At 51.5% G+C, this 16592-nt stretch overlaps 6 protein-coding genes across 6 annotated transcripts; 4 read left to right on the top strand and 2 right to left on the bottom strand.

The window, feature by feature from the left end:
* Nucleotides 1-170: 170 nt before the first annotated feature.
* CONPUDRAFT_79246 (glycosyltransferase family 2 protein) lies at nucleotides 171-4048 on the bottom strand. The gene is made up of 21 exons (XM_007764640.1): nucleotides 3357-4048; nucleotides 3166-3307; nucleotides 3043-3113; nucleotides 2836-2990; nucleotides 2721-2783; nucleotides 2628-2667; nucleotides 2508-2580; nucleotides 2411-2446; nucleotides 2210-2363; nucleotides 2088-2160; nucleotides 1991-2039; nucleotides 1732-1938; nucleotides 1589-1684; nucleotides 1483-1539; nucleotides 1296-1426; nucleotides 1101-1246; nucleotides 1033-1047; nucleotides 938-974; nucleotides 623-880; nucleotides 453-566; nucleotides 171-397 (listed from the first exon to the last, which is right to left on the bottom strand). The coding sequence occupies exons 1-21, from the start codon at nucleotides 3971-3973 to the stop codon at nucleotides 328-330; spliced, it is 2604 nt and encodes an 867-aa protein (XP_007762830.1). The 5' UTR covers nucleotides 3974-4048; the 3' UTR covers nucleotides 171-327.
* Nucleotides 4049-5928: 1880 nt separating this feature from the next.
* Nucleotides 5929-7041, top strand: CONPUDRAFT_44516 (kinase-like protein; the record flags this gene model as incomplete). The annotated part of the gene is made up of 3 exons (XM_007764257.1): nucleotides 5929-6013; nucleotides 6063-6337; nucleotides 6391-7041. The coding sequence occupies 3 exons, from the start codon at nucleotides 5929-5931 to the stop codon at nucleotides 7039-7041; spliced, it is 1011 nt and encodes a 336-aa protein (XP_007762447.1).
* Nucleotides 7042-9056: 2015 nt separating this feature from the next.
* Nucleotides 9057-10700, bottom strand: CONPUDRAFT_161686 (seryl-tRNA synthetase; the record flags this gene model as incomplete). Its single annotated transcript, XM_007765492.1, has 3 exons — nucleotides 9057-9473; nucleotides 9547-10585; nucleotides 10634-10700. 3 exons carry the CDS (start codon nucleotides 10698-10700, stop codon nucleotides 9092-9094), a joined length of 1488 nt encoding a protein of 495 aa, XP_007763682.1. The 3' UTR covers nucleotides 9057-9091.
* Nucleotides 10701-10816: 116 nt separating this feature from the next.
* On the top strand, nucleotides 10817-12310 carry CONPUDRAFT_116118 (P-loop containing nucleoside triphosphate hydrolase protein; the record flags this gene model as incomplete). Its single annotated transcript, XM_007765490.1, has 9 exons — nucleotides 10817-10863; nucleotides 10912-11023; nucleotides 11080-11186; nucleotides 11239-11340; nucleotides 11390-11585; nucleotides 11638-11930; nucleotides 11989-12022; nucleotides 12074-12160; nucleotides 12211-12310. 9 exons carry the CDS (start codon nucleotides 10820-10822, stop codon nucleotides 12238-12240), a joined length of 1005 nt encoding a protein of 334 aa, XP_007763680.1. The 3' UTR covers nucleotides 12241-12310.
* CONPUDRAFT_116115 (P-loop containing nucleoside triphosphate hydrolase protein) lies at nucleotides 12270-13584 on the top strand. Its single transcript, XM_007765489.1, has 2 exons — nucleotides 12270-12861; nucleotides 12926-13584. The coding sequence occupies exons 1-2, from the start codon at nucleotides 12432-12434 to the stop codon at nucleotides 13435-13437; spliced, it is 942 nt and encodes a 313-aa protein (XP_007763679.1). The 5' UTR covers nucleotides 12270-12431; the 3' UTR covers nucleotides 13438-13584.
* A 594-nt stretch (nucleotides 13585-14178) lies between these two features.
* Nucleotides 14179-16390, top strand: CONPUDRAFT_161683 (uncharacterized protein). The gene is made up of 7 exons (XM_007765488.1): nucleotides 14179-14468; nucleotides 14541-14920; nucleotides 14972-15823; nucleotides 15884-15967; nucleotides 16021-16122; nucleotides 16173-16297; nucleotides 16352-16390. Exons 1-5 carry the CDS (start codon nucleotides 14357-14359, stop codon nucleotides 16102-16104), a joined length of 1512 nt encoding a protein of 503 aa, XP_007763678.1. The 5' UTR covers nucleotides 14179-14356; the 3' UTR covers nucleotides 16105-16122; nucleotides 16173-16297; nucleotides 16352-16390.
* Nucleotides 16391-16592: the final 202 nt, after the last annotated feature.

Genomic DNA, 16592 nt, shown 5'->3' with positions numbered 1-16592 from the left:
ATGTCGTGCGCTGCGCGCTCAGGGTACACGCCGTATGCGGAAGCATCCCAGAATAGCAAGCAGTGTAATAATATTGAAGCCAAGAAAGCGCGCATCATGATCATTGCAATTGCAACACAACGTAACGCGAACTAAAAAGTTGCATCATGTCCAAGGGTTGCAATTGGAAGGAACAAAAACAAACGTAAATTTAATTGCAGACACAGAACGAAAGTATGTAAAAGTACATCTTTAACCAGTAAATTATCCCTTCGTACATATTCAAACATCCACTTGAGAGATCGACTCTCCCGATGATGACTGTTTGCAACTCCAGGTTGTGTCAAATCAGAAACCAAAAAGTCGGAATACTAGGTATAGGGCGGAGCACACAAAGCGAATAGCGGAGAGGCCAGCACTGTCATCGAGGTGGTGAGTACCAGCAACTGTAAAAAAAGGAGATTGGAACGTACAGTGCGATGAAGAGGAAGCTGAGGTAGGGGTTGAAGTCTGACCCTTGGGTAGTCTCTACATGCTTGTTTACCCAGTTCAAAAACGCAGTCGAAGTGAATACAATGATCATGATCCTGTGATAGCCATTGTATAAGTTCATGCTATTAATCAGACCTATGTTGGAACATACATGTTGGTTCCGATCCAAGCAAGAACGACATTCGTCCGGCTGTTTCTGTCGTGGTCAGCTTGTTTGGTGGCAGCGTCACGATGCTCCTTTTCTTCAGGAGGCTTGATCTTGAGAGAGCTGCGGGATGCTGCCCACAAGCGGTCGACGTCCTCGCGAGCAGTCGGAACCTCGACCTCCATGACCTCTTTACCGTCATCACCCTTGATCTTCTTAGCGCCACCCAGGTCTTTGGCAGCACCATTGTCACCTTTCGTACCCCTACAAAGATGTGAGACAAAGTCCACGTACGGGTCAGGAATGGTCTCGGCTACTTACCAGGTGACATCGTGCAAGTTACACATTGCGTACATCACTGGGTTAGAAAATTGTTATGAGGGAATCGTTCTGGTGATGCGATGAGCTACACTGACTGAGAATATTGACATCTAAAGGAACCGGGATTAACCATGGAATAGCCAACGAATGGTGCACCACTTACAGCTAGGAAGGAGGAACATGTACTGGATGAACGAAGTGAACATGTGCCATGGCTCAAAGTGCATGAATGAGGCAACGAAGTAGAGACCGTAGGTAGCAGCAAGTGAGATGACAATTTCTTGCAAAGCTTTGTTCGTTGCCACCAAACTAAGAGGCAATTAATAGCGGCCCATACTCGGGTAGTGGCAACACTTACTGAGGGAAGTCTTCCCAGCCGTTCACGGTGTGCGGCACGTTTAGGTATACAGTGTATCCAGCACACCACAACGTGATAGCGTTGCAAAGTCCAAACAAGATCATGGAGAGTGCGTAAATCCACTTTGAACCCTACAAGAGATTGTCGTCAATGAATAGGGAGAATGTGTGTATTCCTTTGGACGTACTTGAGGACGGTTGCCGAGCGAACAAACCGTGGTAACGAAGATGAGAGCGATGTACAACTGCAAAGAACGTTAGTAATGCACCTAGAAGACAATAACTTCGTCGAACATTTAGGAAAATCTCGAACACATCTTTCCCAGCGCTCGCACTAAGGAAGTTGAACGCGTTGTTCTTGCCGCTGGCATTTGTGGCCGACGAAACCAGCTACATCATAATGAGTGCGATGAAGGATTATAGAGCGACAAACGTACGAAGAAGAAGGCCAAGTAGAAGTTTGCGAGAGAGGTCCAAGTGAAAAAGAGCTGCACGGCGTTGTAGATGAATTCGATCTGGAGGATAAACATCCGGATAGGGTTCTGGCCAGAAGTCCAAATCCTCCAAAAGAATATAGTGGAGTGGAAGGAGGCGAACAGCGAACCGTTTAGCCACCGACGGCGCTGAGAGATAAACTCCGGGATCTGATACCAATGCGTGAGTGGCCACACGATACACAAACCGGATGACACGTACGGAGGTAGGGACATCCGTGGAGGCTTTGGCGCTCTTGACATACTTAAGCCTGCAGTACTATTTAGTATCGGCGGACCAAAGGAGTGACCATTCTTACGTCCAGCCCTCCCGCTTCTTGGTGACGATCTCAAAGCATAGAATCCGATCCTCCGCAAGATACATGTTTCGTTCTGTTGTTTCAGTTAGTCTTCGGTGGCGTTATTGATAGTCACAACGAACCGAACAATCCAGCACCGTCAGCGCCACCTCCATGCATAGTTTCACCCTTGAAGTACGAGGCCAAAGGGCCTTTCCCATCAGGCCCATTTTGTAAAGCCTTGTATCTGTATGCACTGAAGGCACCGGGCAAGACACTGATGTACCCGAAGACACTCTGAACAGCGATAAGCAAGATTGCATAGTAAGTGGTGATTGCTTTACCTCTAAGGGCTTGTCGAGGATATTGGACATTTTGTACTGTGCCAAGGAAACATACTGAGCATCGAGTACTACAGCTAGAGCGAACAATCCTTATTACCTCAAAGTTCTGAGAGGCCGCAAGAGGACTTGTGAGAAGTAGTGAACAACCTCTCCCAGTGTCGACGCAAATCCTACCAGCTGTGTCAGTACTTGTGGCGTGAAAGATGTGTTTACTTACTCTCCACATGCGCCACCGACCCCTTTGTGCTTATCGAAGCCTAGGAAATAGTCAGAAAACACGGCAGAGAGTGGACACTAAGGAGAGACCGACATTTCCAGAGCTCGTAGATGGAAGTACCAGTAGGTTTGGTGCCAACATCAAGCAGCACACAGACTGTAAGAGTTTAGGGAGGAAATCAAGGAGATGATCAAAATGCACTTCTCACCATTCGGTTTGATCAGAGGCCCGAAGGCATTAAAGAACCAACGGTGACTGTTCAGCTTCTTCTTGTTTTGCTCCTTCAGACAAAAGAGAACCTGGACTGGACAAGAGCCTGGAGACACTTCACCGGTATCCGTGACAATGACATTGGTGGTAAACCTATTAGACGTGGTTAAATTGCGACGATGGAATACAAAACCAGAATTTTTACTCGAATATATGAGCGGTAACGTCCTTGCCGCCGACTTCATCCTTCATGACACCTTCTTGGAAACAGCCCATCTATAAATGCTTCCTTGAGAGATTATAACAACAAAAGGAGGTTGGAATGTACCAATGTAAGGACTTGGAGAGTCCGCTTGTTGACTTTGTTTCGGCCATCGGAAACGACACACACAACAATCTTCTTCCATCCTTCGGGTCCCCACATCTTAGACCTCGTGCGACCACAGAGGTGAGCTATATTCTTGATAACGCTGTGGACTATGGGTATGATTAACTGGTCATGATAAGCAGAATACTCACGCGTTCATGGTTTTCACGAAGAGGACTTCGTCCTCGTTATACATAGTCATGACAATGAACAATTCGGTGCGGCGACCATACAGATAAGGGCGAAGAGTATATTTCCGGCGCATAAAGTCATCAGGGTCGCAAGTAGCAGCAGTGTATCGCATCTTTGTCATTTCCTCCACGTCAGTCATCCCCTTCGGAACGATATGGGAAGGGGCTTGAAAGTCGAGGACCAGGTTTCCGTCCCGCAGCTCGACTTGACGAACCGACCTGCGCTTCATCAATTTTTCTCTGGCCATCGAGTAACCGGAACCCATGTCTTGGAGCATGCCAGGTCGAGGCTGAGGAGGATAGTCCGGCTGATAAGCGCCGTAGTTCATGGTGGGAACAGGAGGCGCGCCGCCGTGAAGAGAGACCTGGCTCATTTCGTACTGAGGGTTGAGATGGGCTTGAGAGCCATGATATTGGCTGCTGCCTATAGACTTGGCCGACTTGGAGTCCCATTGTTGGTCATACTCTTGCGGAGTCGCGTAAGCTGTACCAGGAGGATACTCGGGAGCGACGTTCAAATGCGAGTATTGAGCATTGTGATGTTGGTTGTAAGGATCGTTGTGCTGGTTGTACGCCATCGTCGGTGGTGATCCGAGGGTATCCAGACGAGATTTTTTTCCAGCAGAATGAGCGAGGTTGTTGTAGAGAAGGAAGGGCGGGTAGAAAGAGTGACTAGGAAGCTCTCAGAGAGTGAGAAGATGGTGGTAGCTGACAACGGCGAGACAAGAAAGCGGGGAAGGAATTTCGGCCTTGGGACCCGTTTCGGAAGCAGAACTATAACCAGCGATCAACGTTCTAAACCAGGTAACCACGGTCGTCGGCATCCACTCGGCCAGCTTTCCGCGGCGGCCAACTCCTGCCGCTGGCGCCCAATCGTTTCTCAACGGGGCCAGTCCGTCCGCCGACGTGATGCTATCTTTGTACACTCTGTTCGCGCAAGATAACGAGCTCTACGCTTCGTCGACCCTGCATGAACTCTGCTTGCGCCAAAGCGAATAACGCCCATGTTTCACAGTGGGATACATTGCCATGGCTTCAATGCCTGCAGGGCTTCTTGGATACTAATCCAACTAAGTCAACGTCTTTAAATATTCCATCTTCATCATGGGCCCTGACGGTGCCTGGTGATGGGAACTGGAGGAGATGGTGTGTAAAACAGCTCTCCTATGATACAGCCAAACTGCAAAAGCAAATATGCGTTCCAGCCTGAAATACACGTTCCCTAATTGTGAATGGATTGATTATACTCGATAATATAGGAAGACTGCTTAACAAACCATTCGAGGTTGAGTATGTCGGGAGGGCTTTGTTACTATGAGCGCGAGTGTGTGCTCATGCGAGGGGAAGATATCCACGCTTAGAAGACACGTAGATGTCCCGTCAAGATAGATGGAAGACTTTTTATAGCCGGTAGGACAACGTCCTTTGTTGATAGGTGGTTGCCACAGAGCATTCGTCAAGTTCCGAGGTCACCAAGGATGATTATAGTCAAGCTGTAGTGACCGTCTGCGGAACAAGTGACCTAGATTATGACACCAAAAACGTACGCGGTCAAGTTCTTCGGGTACAGTGACTGAGAGCAATCCAGAGACAGGTTAATATGAGCCTGAACCGAACCATCGAGTTATAAAGCGAGTCACACGCGAGTAAGAGAGAACATCGAGGTGTTTAGGCTAAAATGGAGCGGAAGAGCAGCAGATCGGGGCCTCGCGCCTAATCCTGATTCACGTTAAGGAAGGACGGAGCCATGAGACGGCGAGGGACAGTTGTACAGCAAGCGGGGGACACAAGTGAATTGCAAGACAGTGATTCATAAGACGGGTCCTCGGACATTGAGCCGAGGGGAGCTGGGGTGAGGAAGTGTCCCTAGGAAAGCCTGGTGACACGAAGCAGATGAAAAGTGGCGCAGAAGAGAGAAGGCGGGAACACGAGAAGCGGACTGAGCTTGGAATGCGACGGCAGTGCGACGTTAACTTGTAGCATAAGTAACAGGCGATTATCAAACGATTCAAACTCCGCATGCGCCCTTTGCCTGCCGTTCACCTCTTTCTCACGCACCCTCACTGTTGTTCCTCTCCAAGCACTCCTCTCCCCAACCCACCACTCCACTCCTCCCTCTTACTACCCCCTTCGCTGGTTATTTCACCCCAATCTTCCAGTTTCAACTTCTACACCTGGTGAGCTTTGATCCATCCGCTTTATTTCGTTTGAGACGACTCCGACGAGCGTCAAATCGTTCCTGTGGCCTCGCGGCCACCACGTTCATGCAGACGTGGGCGGGCGAGAGCGAAATCCACGCCTTATGGATCCTTTCCTCTCGCAACAAACCGGACAGATGTTCCCGCTTCTGGGATTACTGACTGGTGTTACGTGGTGCTGCTCTGCGGCGGTTCGTCAGCCACCGCTCTCCTGGGCGGAGTCTGATGTACATGCCCTCAGTCCTTTTTAACCACTCCTTCCTCCCTTCCTCCTCCCTTCATCCATTCTTTCTTTCTCCTACTAACTCGTTGCTCTAGCTTTCCATCTCATTCCCATGGCCGATAGCTCATCTCACCGACTTGACCTCCGGGTTGGTGGCAAGTATAGACTGGGAAAGAAGATCGGTTCAGGATCCTTCGGTGCGTCCCAGAGGTCGTCAGCTGTTGCTTGCTCTCATGTTTTCTTCAGGTGACATTTACCTCGGGATCAACATCATCTCCGGCGAGGAAGTCGCCATCAAGCTCGAGTCTGTCAAAGCCAAGCACCCCCAGCTGGAGTATGAGTCAAAGGTCTACAAGACTCTTGCTGGGGGCGTCGGTGTACCGTTCGTGAGGTGGTTTGGTACTGAATGCGACTACAACGCAATGGTCCTCGATCTCCTTGGCCCTTCTCTCGAAGATCTTTTCAACTTCTGCAACCGCAAGTTCAGCCTGAAAACCGTCCTGCTGCTCGCAGATCAGCTTGTATGTCCCTTCTTCCCGGTTGTTGATGGCAGTCCGTTTACCCATAAAATCAGATCTCTCGTATTGAATACATCCATTCCCGCAACTTCATTCACCGTGACATCAAGCCCGACAACTTCCTGATGGGCATCGGCAAGCGAGGCAACCAGGTCAATGTTATTGACTTTGGTCTTGCCAAGAAGTTCCGCGACCCCAAGACCCACCTGCACATCCCGTACAGGGAGAACAAGAACCTCACCGGTACCGCCCGTTATACCTCGATCAACACCCACTTGGGCGTCGAGCAATCTCGCCGCGACGATCTCGAATCCCTTGCTTACGTTCTGATGTACTTCCTCCGCGGCGCCCTCCCCTGGCAGGGTCTTAAGGCGGCGACCAAGAAACAGAAGTACGACCGCATCATGGAGAAGAAGATGACGACTCCCACCGACCTTCTTTGCCGTGGTTTCCCTAATGAATTTGGTATCTTCTTAAACTACACTCGGGCCCTTCGTTTCGACGACAAGCCCGACTACTCCTACCTACGCAAGCTCTTCCGTGACCTCTTTGTCCGTGAGGGCTTCCAGTACGATTATGTCTTCGATTGGAGCGTCCAGCGCGGTGCTGCCGATGATGGCAGCGCTGGTACCAGCCAGAAGGCCACTACTGGCAGGAGGAAGGTCGTTCAGGAGGAAGATGAACACCGTGCGAGCGACAGGATGTAGGTTTGAACCCATTCCACCGCTTACTGTTTGAATTCACTGACATGGCTTGTGTAGGCTCCGGTCCCACACCCGTCAGGCCCAGCAAGCGGGTGCCCCTGGTGCTGTTGGCCAGCAACGTGGAACCACTCGCGGCCGGGAGGGCGATCTCTGGTAAATGGTTTCGGTTCGACCCGTTTTACGTTTGTATGTAGCACGCCATGGTGCGACCGAGATGGGGGCGGAGGGTAGGAGAAGGGAGTGACTCGGTCGCTGCGGATTTTCCATGGTGTCTAGATGGGTTTGTGGTCCCGGCACATCCAGTGTTGATTGCTACGCGCCAGCATGTCAGAAGAACAAGAGGGATACTGAGCAGGTCCGGCACTTTGTTATTCGCTTGGTACAACCGTCCCTCGGCTATGGCCCGACAAGATCAACGACATCGCGGCTTCTTCTTGGCTCCGGCGGCAGGACGAACATCACAACCATCTTCTTATATTCAACCCATCGCCGTTGCTTTATAATTTATTACGGACGCTTTTCCTTTCCACGTCGACGATCTACGGATTGTGTTGCCCAACACGTCGACTGCCACTATCTCCTCGCTTGTGATCCTCCTTCATAGCGCCCATATTCTCGTCTACTAGCTTCATCAGTGTCTTCATTGTCCCATCCCCCATCGATCCCTCACCCTCGTCTGTGTTTATAACTCTGTCGCCCATCCCCTCATCGGATACACTCTTTACATCCCTTTCTCTTTCTTCTTTTACCTATCTGCATTTGTTGTCCTTCTGTCCTCCCTTTCGGCCACTAACGTCAGCCGGATGCGAGCAGGATTGAAGAGGGCGCCACGGAGGTCAGGTCGGGGGCGGTTTGTGCAGGTGGTGGTTACAGTGACCGTGATTGCAATTTTAGTGTTTGTGTTGGTACCATACAGAAGGTTGATGTGCAGAAAACTTCATTGACTACTTTGATGACTATCAGATATTCTTCCCCTTTCCTACCTACTTGCGTAGTTATCGCTTTGTGTTTGATAGGTGGAATGTTGAGCAAAAAATTGTGTTGGTGTAATTGTGATTTGAACTTCCAAGTATGCCTCGTGAAGTCGGAGTAGTGAACTTTACTTCATCAGACATACTTCACATAACATGGACTCGGGTGTGTCGCCCAGTTTGCTTAACAACCAGATGAATTTGAAAAGAGAAACGAAAGAAATGCTACAAGCTTCGTGACTATGCTACTGTAGGCTCAAAATTGAGACTTGCGACCTGGGTTAATTCATTTGACAAAACCCGCCAATGCTGTTGCAGCGGTACGTCTAATGCCGGTCAGCACATGTTGACAAGATAATACAATGCTACTCACTACAGATGAAGGCCATCACACGCCTATATGAATCGCCATAAACGAGCGGAAGGCATCGAGCGGTCTGACTTAACCTCACCAACGTCTGTGGGTGTGGTACCGTCAAGCTCGTCGGTGAGCCGGGCGTCCGCACACCTCCCTTACTACAAGGTGCCGAGCTACTGAAGAATGAACAGCTGAACTCGTTGTACCCGAGGGGAGGGGAGGAGTAGTACGCACCGAATACTCGCATCACGCCACCAGGGGGGTCACTTTGTTAGTTTCCCAAAGAACCGTCCTGCCTTGTACTCGGCATGATATATCTGCCTCGTTCAGGGCCGGTGGAACAAAGAGCCGCTCCAAAGAAGGCCGCAAGGCTCATATCAGTGGATTCGGGATTCACTTCGTCTCTTCTATCGACCTGATAAGACCCGCCGCTATCCCAGGATCAGTATCTCAAACTTCGAATTAGGAAAGGCATAAATTAAAGGAATGACCAGAATGCAGTTGGGGTGTGCGGATGGTTCGTCCGCAGCATATGAAACCTTGCTCAACATGTCCGTCGAGAAGCAAGGCACAAGTCAAGCTAACTCAAAGGCCCTCGGGTGGGTGCATCTCCGGCATCACGGGACAGGTTCGCTGGAGTACTTGGGAAGCACGATAGCGGAGGTTTGGGAAGGGAGAGTCCTGCAAAGGAATGCCATTGACTATGAAAGTGAATAGAAATGATTTACACCCAGCGAACTCGGTTAGTGACGGTACCCGATCCCATCCAGTACGGTTTGAGGGCATGTGGAAGATTGAGACCAACCGCTTTGCCCTCCCCGTTGAATATTGCACCGTTCTCTACCAAAGCTACTATGAGTCGAGGGATCGCTGCAGCGGTGCCGTTGAGCGTGTGTACAAATGGCAACGAGGCTACCGAAGGTTGTGCTGCATCCTCCAAGGACGTGGAACGCCGATACCGGATGTGCAAGCGGCGGGCTTGGTAGTCTGTGCAATTGGATGTGGACGATATCTCGCCCCACGATCCGCGGCCGGGCATCCAAGCTTCCATGTCGTACTTGCGGAAGGCGCTAGCCCCAAGTTCTTCCGTTGGCATATCGAGTACTCTAAGAAAAGCCAAGAAAGTTGAGTTGAGTTGAACTGCATACACTGCGCATAGAAGCTGCGACGTGAACCAACCTGAATGGAATCCCCAATCCTTCGAAGATCTCCACTTGCACCCGACGTATGTCTTCCATCGCAGCTTCGCTGGCATTTTCCGTGGATAGGACGAAGAGTTCCAGCTTAGAGAATTGGTGGACGCGGTAGAGGCCGCGGGTATCAGCGCCGCGAGCGCCCGCTTCTGCTCGGAAAGAACGCCCAAGGCCAACCATCCTGAGAGGCAGCGAGGATTCCTCAAGAACTCGATTGGCATGCAGCCCTGCTAGCGGAATCTCGGCGGTACCAGACAGGACAAGATCTGGGTGCGACGATGAGCTATTCTGAGCAATATGGTACATCTGTGAATCTAGCACGTCTCGTTCGTCTCGGGGCTGGAAGCCACAGCGGGTGGCGATGTCGGCTCGAATGACGTCCGGAGTCATGACGGGCTGGTAGCCGTGCTTTACCGCTATCGACATAGCATAATTCGTCAGAGCCATCTCCAGAAGTGCAGCCTCGGCTTGTAGGTAGTACCATGAAGAGCCTGTGACTAGCGCGCCAGCTTCGAAGCCAAACAGTCCAAGAGCCTGCCCGACAGACACATGATCTCGCTTGGGATTGCAGGGGAGTGGCTCTGGCCCATGGGTGGACAACACGACAGCAGCTTCCTCAGGACCGAGTGGCGTCGAAGGATGGGTGTCGTTGGGTACGACTAGTGCAAGCTCAAGGAGCTTGTCATCAAGCTCACTAAGCCTCATTTCTAGCAAATGGATGTCCGCCTTGAGCGCCTTCGCTTCCTCGGTCACGGATTTCTTCTCCTCAGGGGTCTTGGTATTGCGGATGCGTTGTCCTATGGAGTTGCGCGCATGACGCTTGAAGTCAAGCTCCCCCGAGATGGCTTTCCGCTCCTCGTAGTGTCGCGTGATAGATTTGATGGCGCCGACAGGGACCGGGGCCTTCCTATTAAACGCATTATGTGACTTGTATGTGGCAGCCTCTGTTATGGCGCGGTAGTCCAACCGTGGCTTGGGCAGATCAGACGTAGGCGCATTGTGGGATGCGTAGCGCGGACATGGGCCTAGTCGGAGGGTTAGAAAAGACTACTACCCATAGCAGTAGAGCTCACCACGAGAGACAGTGTGCTCACACTTCCGCCAAGCGAGCGCGACGAAGCGATTCCTGCACCAAGACATGCAAGTGCGTGTGCTATTGCGGGAAATCAAGGGCGCGTCCCGTCACGGTCAGTCACGGCGCGTCTCGCGGTCTTCGCGGTTAGTGCAGTCACGCGACGCGTCCCTCCCGCTTCATTGCAATGGCCCCGTCTTCAGCAGCAACTGCTGCTTACGAGCTTCCTTGGTACATGCTCTCTGATACTCACTCGTATGTTGCTTACTTCGAATTCAGGGTAGAGAAATATCGGCCAACTCTGCTAGACGATGTGGTCGGGAATGTCGAGACCATCGAGCGCCTCAAAGTCATTGCAAAGGACGGTAATTGTCCACATATCATCATTTCGGTATACCCTCATTTGTTGCAATCTCAACAGTTGATGGCTCACAATATCTCTAACAGGGGTTGCCTGGTATCGGAAAGACCACAAGCATACACTGTCTTGCCCACCAGCTGCTTGGGGATGCCTACAAGGAAGGAGTGCTAGAGCTGAATGCTTCGGACGAGAGGTAAGAGTAACGCTTTGCGCGCTCCTTGTGATGTGTGCTCAAATTTCAACAGAGGCATAGACGTGGTTCGGAACAAAATCAAGAGCTTCGCTCAGAAGAAAGTCACCCTTCCCCCGGGACGTCATAAGATCGTTATACTCGATGAAGCAGACTCGTACGTTGCCCCTGACATGACCTATGCGCGCTTTTCTGATCCTTCTTAGCATGACAGGAGGCGCTCAGCAAGCTCTCAGGCGAACCATGGAGATATATTCGAATACTACGCGGTTTTGCCTTGCATGCAACATGTCGAACAAAATCATTGAGCCTATCCAGAGTCGGTGTGCTATCCTGCGCTATGCCAAGCTCAGAGATACAGAAGTTCTCGCCCGTCTTCTCGAGATATGTAAGGAAGAAAACGTAAGTTGTCTCCCCACATCTTCCATCTCGCTGATCAACGCTTCATGGATAGGTGCAATACAACGATGATGGTCTAACAGCGCTCATATTCACATGCGAAGGAGACATGCGGCAAGCTATCAACAACCTGCAGTCCACGCATTCCGGCTTTGGCTTCGTATCTGGCGAAAACGTGTTCAAAGTTTGCGATCAGCCACACCCTGTGATCGTGCAGGCCATCATCCGTGCATGTCATAAGTGCGAGGTTGATTCGGCACTGGAGAAGCTCCACGAGCTGTGGGATCAAGGATACAGTGCCGTGGACATTGTCGTCACCCTCTTCAGAGTTGCTAAGACTTTTGACGAGTGAGTTTCGGCGAACCTTTCTTTTGGGAACAGTGCTGAAAGGACCTGACCCTGTTAGATTGCCCGAGTACACCAAGTTAGAGTATATCAAGGTGAGCAAGTAAGAAGCGTGATGTGTGGGCTTGTCTCATCTATGTTCACAGGAGATTGGCTTCACACATATGAGAGTTCTGGAGGGTGTTGGTACCCTTATGCAACTGGCTGGACTTGTTGCTAGGCTATGTAAATTGGTGAGCGGTTCCTCGTTTCGAAGGTAACGGTTGTCTAACATACGGCTTAGCACATGAAGCCGGAGTTATTCAAGCTTTGATCTGTATAATATAGTTCATCCCGTAATGTATTTTCGTCCTAGTCTTCCGTTCTTATCCCCGAGAATACCGAAGAGCCATAAAATAGGGGAAACTCTTAGAAAGGTTACCGGCGGCAGTCCGACGTGGTAATCCGTTGTTCCTTGCTCTGCTGACTGATAATGCCAAATCCATCCTTATACCACCCTCTCCTATGGCGATCCAGGAAACACCAGTCGCGCGGCGGCTGAAAACAGTCAAACACGTTGTCATCGTCTTGTCAGGGAAAGGCGGCGTTGGCAAGTCGTCGGTTTCTGCACAGCTCGCTCTGAGCCTTCACGCTTCTTCGCCAAATGTTAGAGTGGGCATCTTGGACGTCGACCTCACGGGCCCATCTATCCCGCGGATGCTCGGCCTAGATGGCCATGGAGTGCACCAAAGCAGCGACGGCTGGGTGCCGGTTTACGCGGACGCAAAGAGCGGCGGCGAACCCAGATTGGCATGCATGAGCGTCGGGTTTCTGCTGAAGAACAGGGGTGACTCCGTGGTGTGGAGAGGGCCGAAGAAGAACGCGATGATCAGACAGTTTCTGAGCGACGTGAGGTGGGGCGAGCTGGATTATCTCGTGATCGATACGCCCCCAGGTATGCACCAGGCATTCTATGTACGTATTCGTTCTGTACACACTGACGTTGGGGAAACACCAAGGCACCTCGGACGAGCATCTGTCATTAATGGAACATCTCGCGCCCGTACAATCAAAACTTTCGGCTGTCATTGTCACTACGCCGCAAGCCGTCGCACTCCTGGACGCGATGAAGTGCCTGTCATTTACGAGAGCCGTGTCGCTGCCCGTTCTGGGCCTGGTGGAGAATATGAGCGGTTATGTCTGCCCGTGCTGCGGAGAAGTCAGCAATGTCTTCTCCACAGGCGGGGGCGAGGAGATGGCGCGGCGGGAGAAGCTGACGTTCCTAGGAAGCATGCCAGTCGACACTGAGCTGGTCACACTGCTGGATGCCGCCGAATCGGACAGAAAAAACGGCGGCGACGATGATAACGCCGCGTCGGCGGAGGCCGAGGCGCGCTCGTTTGAACTGTTGCAGCGGTATCAAGCGACGTCTTCTGCCAAACTGTTTTCAACCATCACTGCCGAGGTAACGAGGGCGGTGGCGGCGGGCATGGCAAAGGAGAGTGGGGGAGAACCACCCGAGTCGGGATGAGCAGCGGAAGTTGTATAAGGGACTTGGAGGAAGATCCCGGGCGACCAAATTCACTATGTACGTAGAAGGTCAAAAGACTTCCTGATATCTTGCTTCCTATGATGTTCGGCTCGCGGGGATCGGACGAAGATAATGCGATGCTGATTGACTGGCAGGAACAGAATCTGGAGTACTTGCCACTGCCAGTGATGTTGAAGTGATATTGGTGTGCGATCTGAGTGGGTCGCTAAAAGAGCTGAAACAGCTTTATGGGCAAATGAGACAAACATCATGATATCAGTAGACCGATGCATCTGGGGCTGTGTAGCACTAGTGCGAAGTTAGAGCCTCGAGGCCGGACGAGAAAGCCGGATTGATGACCGGCTGACGTCTGCAGAGTGAGAGAGCGCCCATGCTTACTCGATGCTTACTTTGGCTGACGGAAGGGTGGTTAGCACACAGCAGCACGCGGTAGATTGGACGCCTGGTCGACCATTTCCGAAGTGCTGAGTGGTTCCAACGTGGCGCGTGACATGAGTGGACAGTGTCAGCGGAAGAATCGGCGCGAAGAGATGTCGACATGTCTGCTGAGGAAGTTGTGGCCCGATTTGGATCTGTGCCGTAAGTTGGAAGAGCATGCTGCAGGGTCGCCAACCGAATGCGGTCAAAGGGAAGAGCAATGATGTTCAACAAGAGTCCAGTCAGCTGCAGTTCATATTCTATTAGTTCATCTCCCACTTTTGCCCATGCAGCAGCGGCCATCCACCGCCTGCCACTGCGCTTCTGTCCCCCAGCAGCTTCCGTCTCTTGTCTGCTGAAGCTGAAGCGCTGACGGGCCCTTTCTCAACACCCGAGTCCCTCAATTTTACGACATCGGCTCCTTCGTCTCAACCTCGCGTTGCCGTGCGCGACCATCCCCATATTCTCTCTGGGTCAGACAATGGCTGCCGAAAGTCAGTCCATTTATCTGACCACCACCCCAGACCCCTGCCGCACGCCCAGACAGTCTATACATCACGAACCTCCAACGAAAACCCTGTCCGACACCATCGGTATGTCGTCCGCGTTCATGCATGTTCGTTTTATTGGACTCGTCCATACTCATATAACATTGCCTTGGCTAGTCTCTCCACTGCCCGTCCCGACCATCACCATCATGCCCGAGCACGCTACAACTCCAGAGCCTATCAACTTGATGCCGCCCGAAGATGACCCCTTTTCCCCACAATACGTCCCAAAGCATACCCTCAAGCGTCGATCAAGTCGCCTCTCTCATTGGCTCGAACAGCTCCAGACACAGGCCTCGTCACCTCAGCAAGGGGATGGAGAAATAACCCCTAAGCCGGCTCGCCGCACATGCGGCCCTTACCTCGCATACCCGCATCTCAGTCACAGGACCGCTCTCCCAACCTTCGACGAGGACTCTGACGGCACGTATGACTATGTGTTAATCGAAGATGCCGATATAGAAGATTATCCTGCTATAGAACATTCCGATGAACCCGTGCGTCGTGTTTTCTACGCATGTTTCTCGAGCCTCATGTTGCTGCTATAGATATCCCACGACGTATTAACAGCGTCTTCAGAGTATATGACGCCTCGCTCAGGCGTCCGAAAGCTGAAAGCCCCTGCCTCGCTCAGGAACCTGTATCTCGCAGCCCGGCCCCCTTCCACGTCCATGACATCGACGCCTCCCCACCAATCCCGCTTATCGATGCTCAGTAGACCTACACGTGTTACATCAGGTCCTTCCAACGATGATCTCAGTCACATTCGATCATCAAGTGCTGTGAGCTCCCATCTCGAGGTTCCCTCTACTACGTCAAAGCGATGGCGGCCTAGCGTCCTTGGTCACTTTTCTCCGTCACAATCAGATTCACGTCTACCTCACGACCCGAGCATGAATCCTTCGCGCCCGAGCATATCCTCCACGAACACATCCTCTCTCACCATTCCCACATCATCTACCATGTATGAGGAAAACCCCCCTTCTCAAACGCCGCAGAAGTCAATCACCCTCCTTGGCTCTCTCAGGAGGCGCCACTCAGAGAAACCTTCTAAGGCCGACCGTAATTCGAGCGCTTCGCCCTCCCTGTGGCTTGGGTCATCATCGCCGCAACAAGAACCGGATGGGCCTCAATCGCCATCGCGGCTGGTACGCAAGGCCAGCACGATCCGACTGCCGTTCACGTCAAAGGCCAAGCCACCCCAAACAGGGTATGCAGGCACGATCTTTGAAGAAATCGGCTCCCCGCAGCCGAGGACCGTGTACGCGGGGAGGTCCGGTGGTCGTATTTCTCTTTCTTCGATTGGACCTCCATCACGTACGAAGAAAAAGAAACTAGTGGTCAGTGGTATTGGTATGAAAGACACGAGGCGGTTGGAGGCGGTGCAACGATGGTGCCAGGTATGTGGAAAACGAGCTGGATTATGTGTATGAGTGAGAATACTCATCATCGAGTTTTAGTCATTTGGCGAGGTGGATGAGATCGTCAGGATGCCTAATGGGGATTTGCATGTCAACTTCCATCGAGCGGAAGTTGCAGATACTGTGAGTGGGATGAGCCTGTGCTGACTGCTGCTCGCTCAATAATGCTTCTGCAGGTCTGCCGTGTCCGTGCGAAAGTCTTCATACCAGGAGTAGGCAGCGTCCATTTGTCCTGGTATACAGGAAACAAGCGACCGTGAAGTAACTTTCACCAACTTGTGAGTATTTGTTTCGTCTGCTCCAGAATGATGCTGAGGCGCCTTCGCAGTATACAAACCCACTTTAGATCTGATTAATCCGTTATCCTTCAGCATCCTTCATTTGGATTCTAATCTCGCATGTACATATGTCAATCTTTTGTATCACCCTGGCAATACCCTCATGACTTATGCTGTGCGTATATTTTTCGTGTTACTGTTGTCTTCTGTGCTAACACAAACGTTGCAGGACGACTCCTTTATGAACACTCGCATCCCCCCATTCACCTGATACCCCGCATTGATTTTTGCATCGTTAAACACTTGCATCCGTTGCTATGTGCATGTGCGTTTAGTAGTAATATACGTTCATTGTTTGTGCAGCTGTCAGGAGGTGTCAGGAGTGAGTAAAAGCTCCCGCGGAAATAAACACCGCCAGGATCGACGACGTCAACGCCCGATCGGGACTTTGTGATCGGGAGTAAGGCTCC

This window comes from Coniophora puteana (assembly GCF_000271625.1).
Source record: "Coniophora puteana RWD-64-598 SS2 unplaced genomic scaffold CONPUscaffold_1, whole genome shotgun sequence".
In the NCBI taxonomy this organism is placed as follows: domain Eukaryota; kingdom Fungi; phylum Basidiomycota; class Agaricomycetes; order Boletales; family Coniophoraceae; genus Coniophora; species Coniophora puteana.
This window is presented reverse-complemented; position numbering and strand designations above follow the sequence as displayed.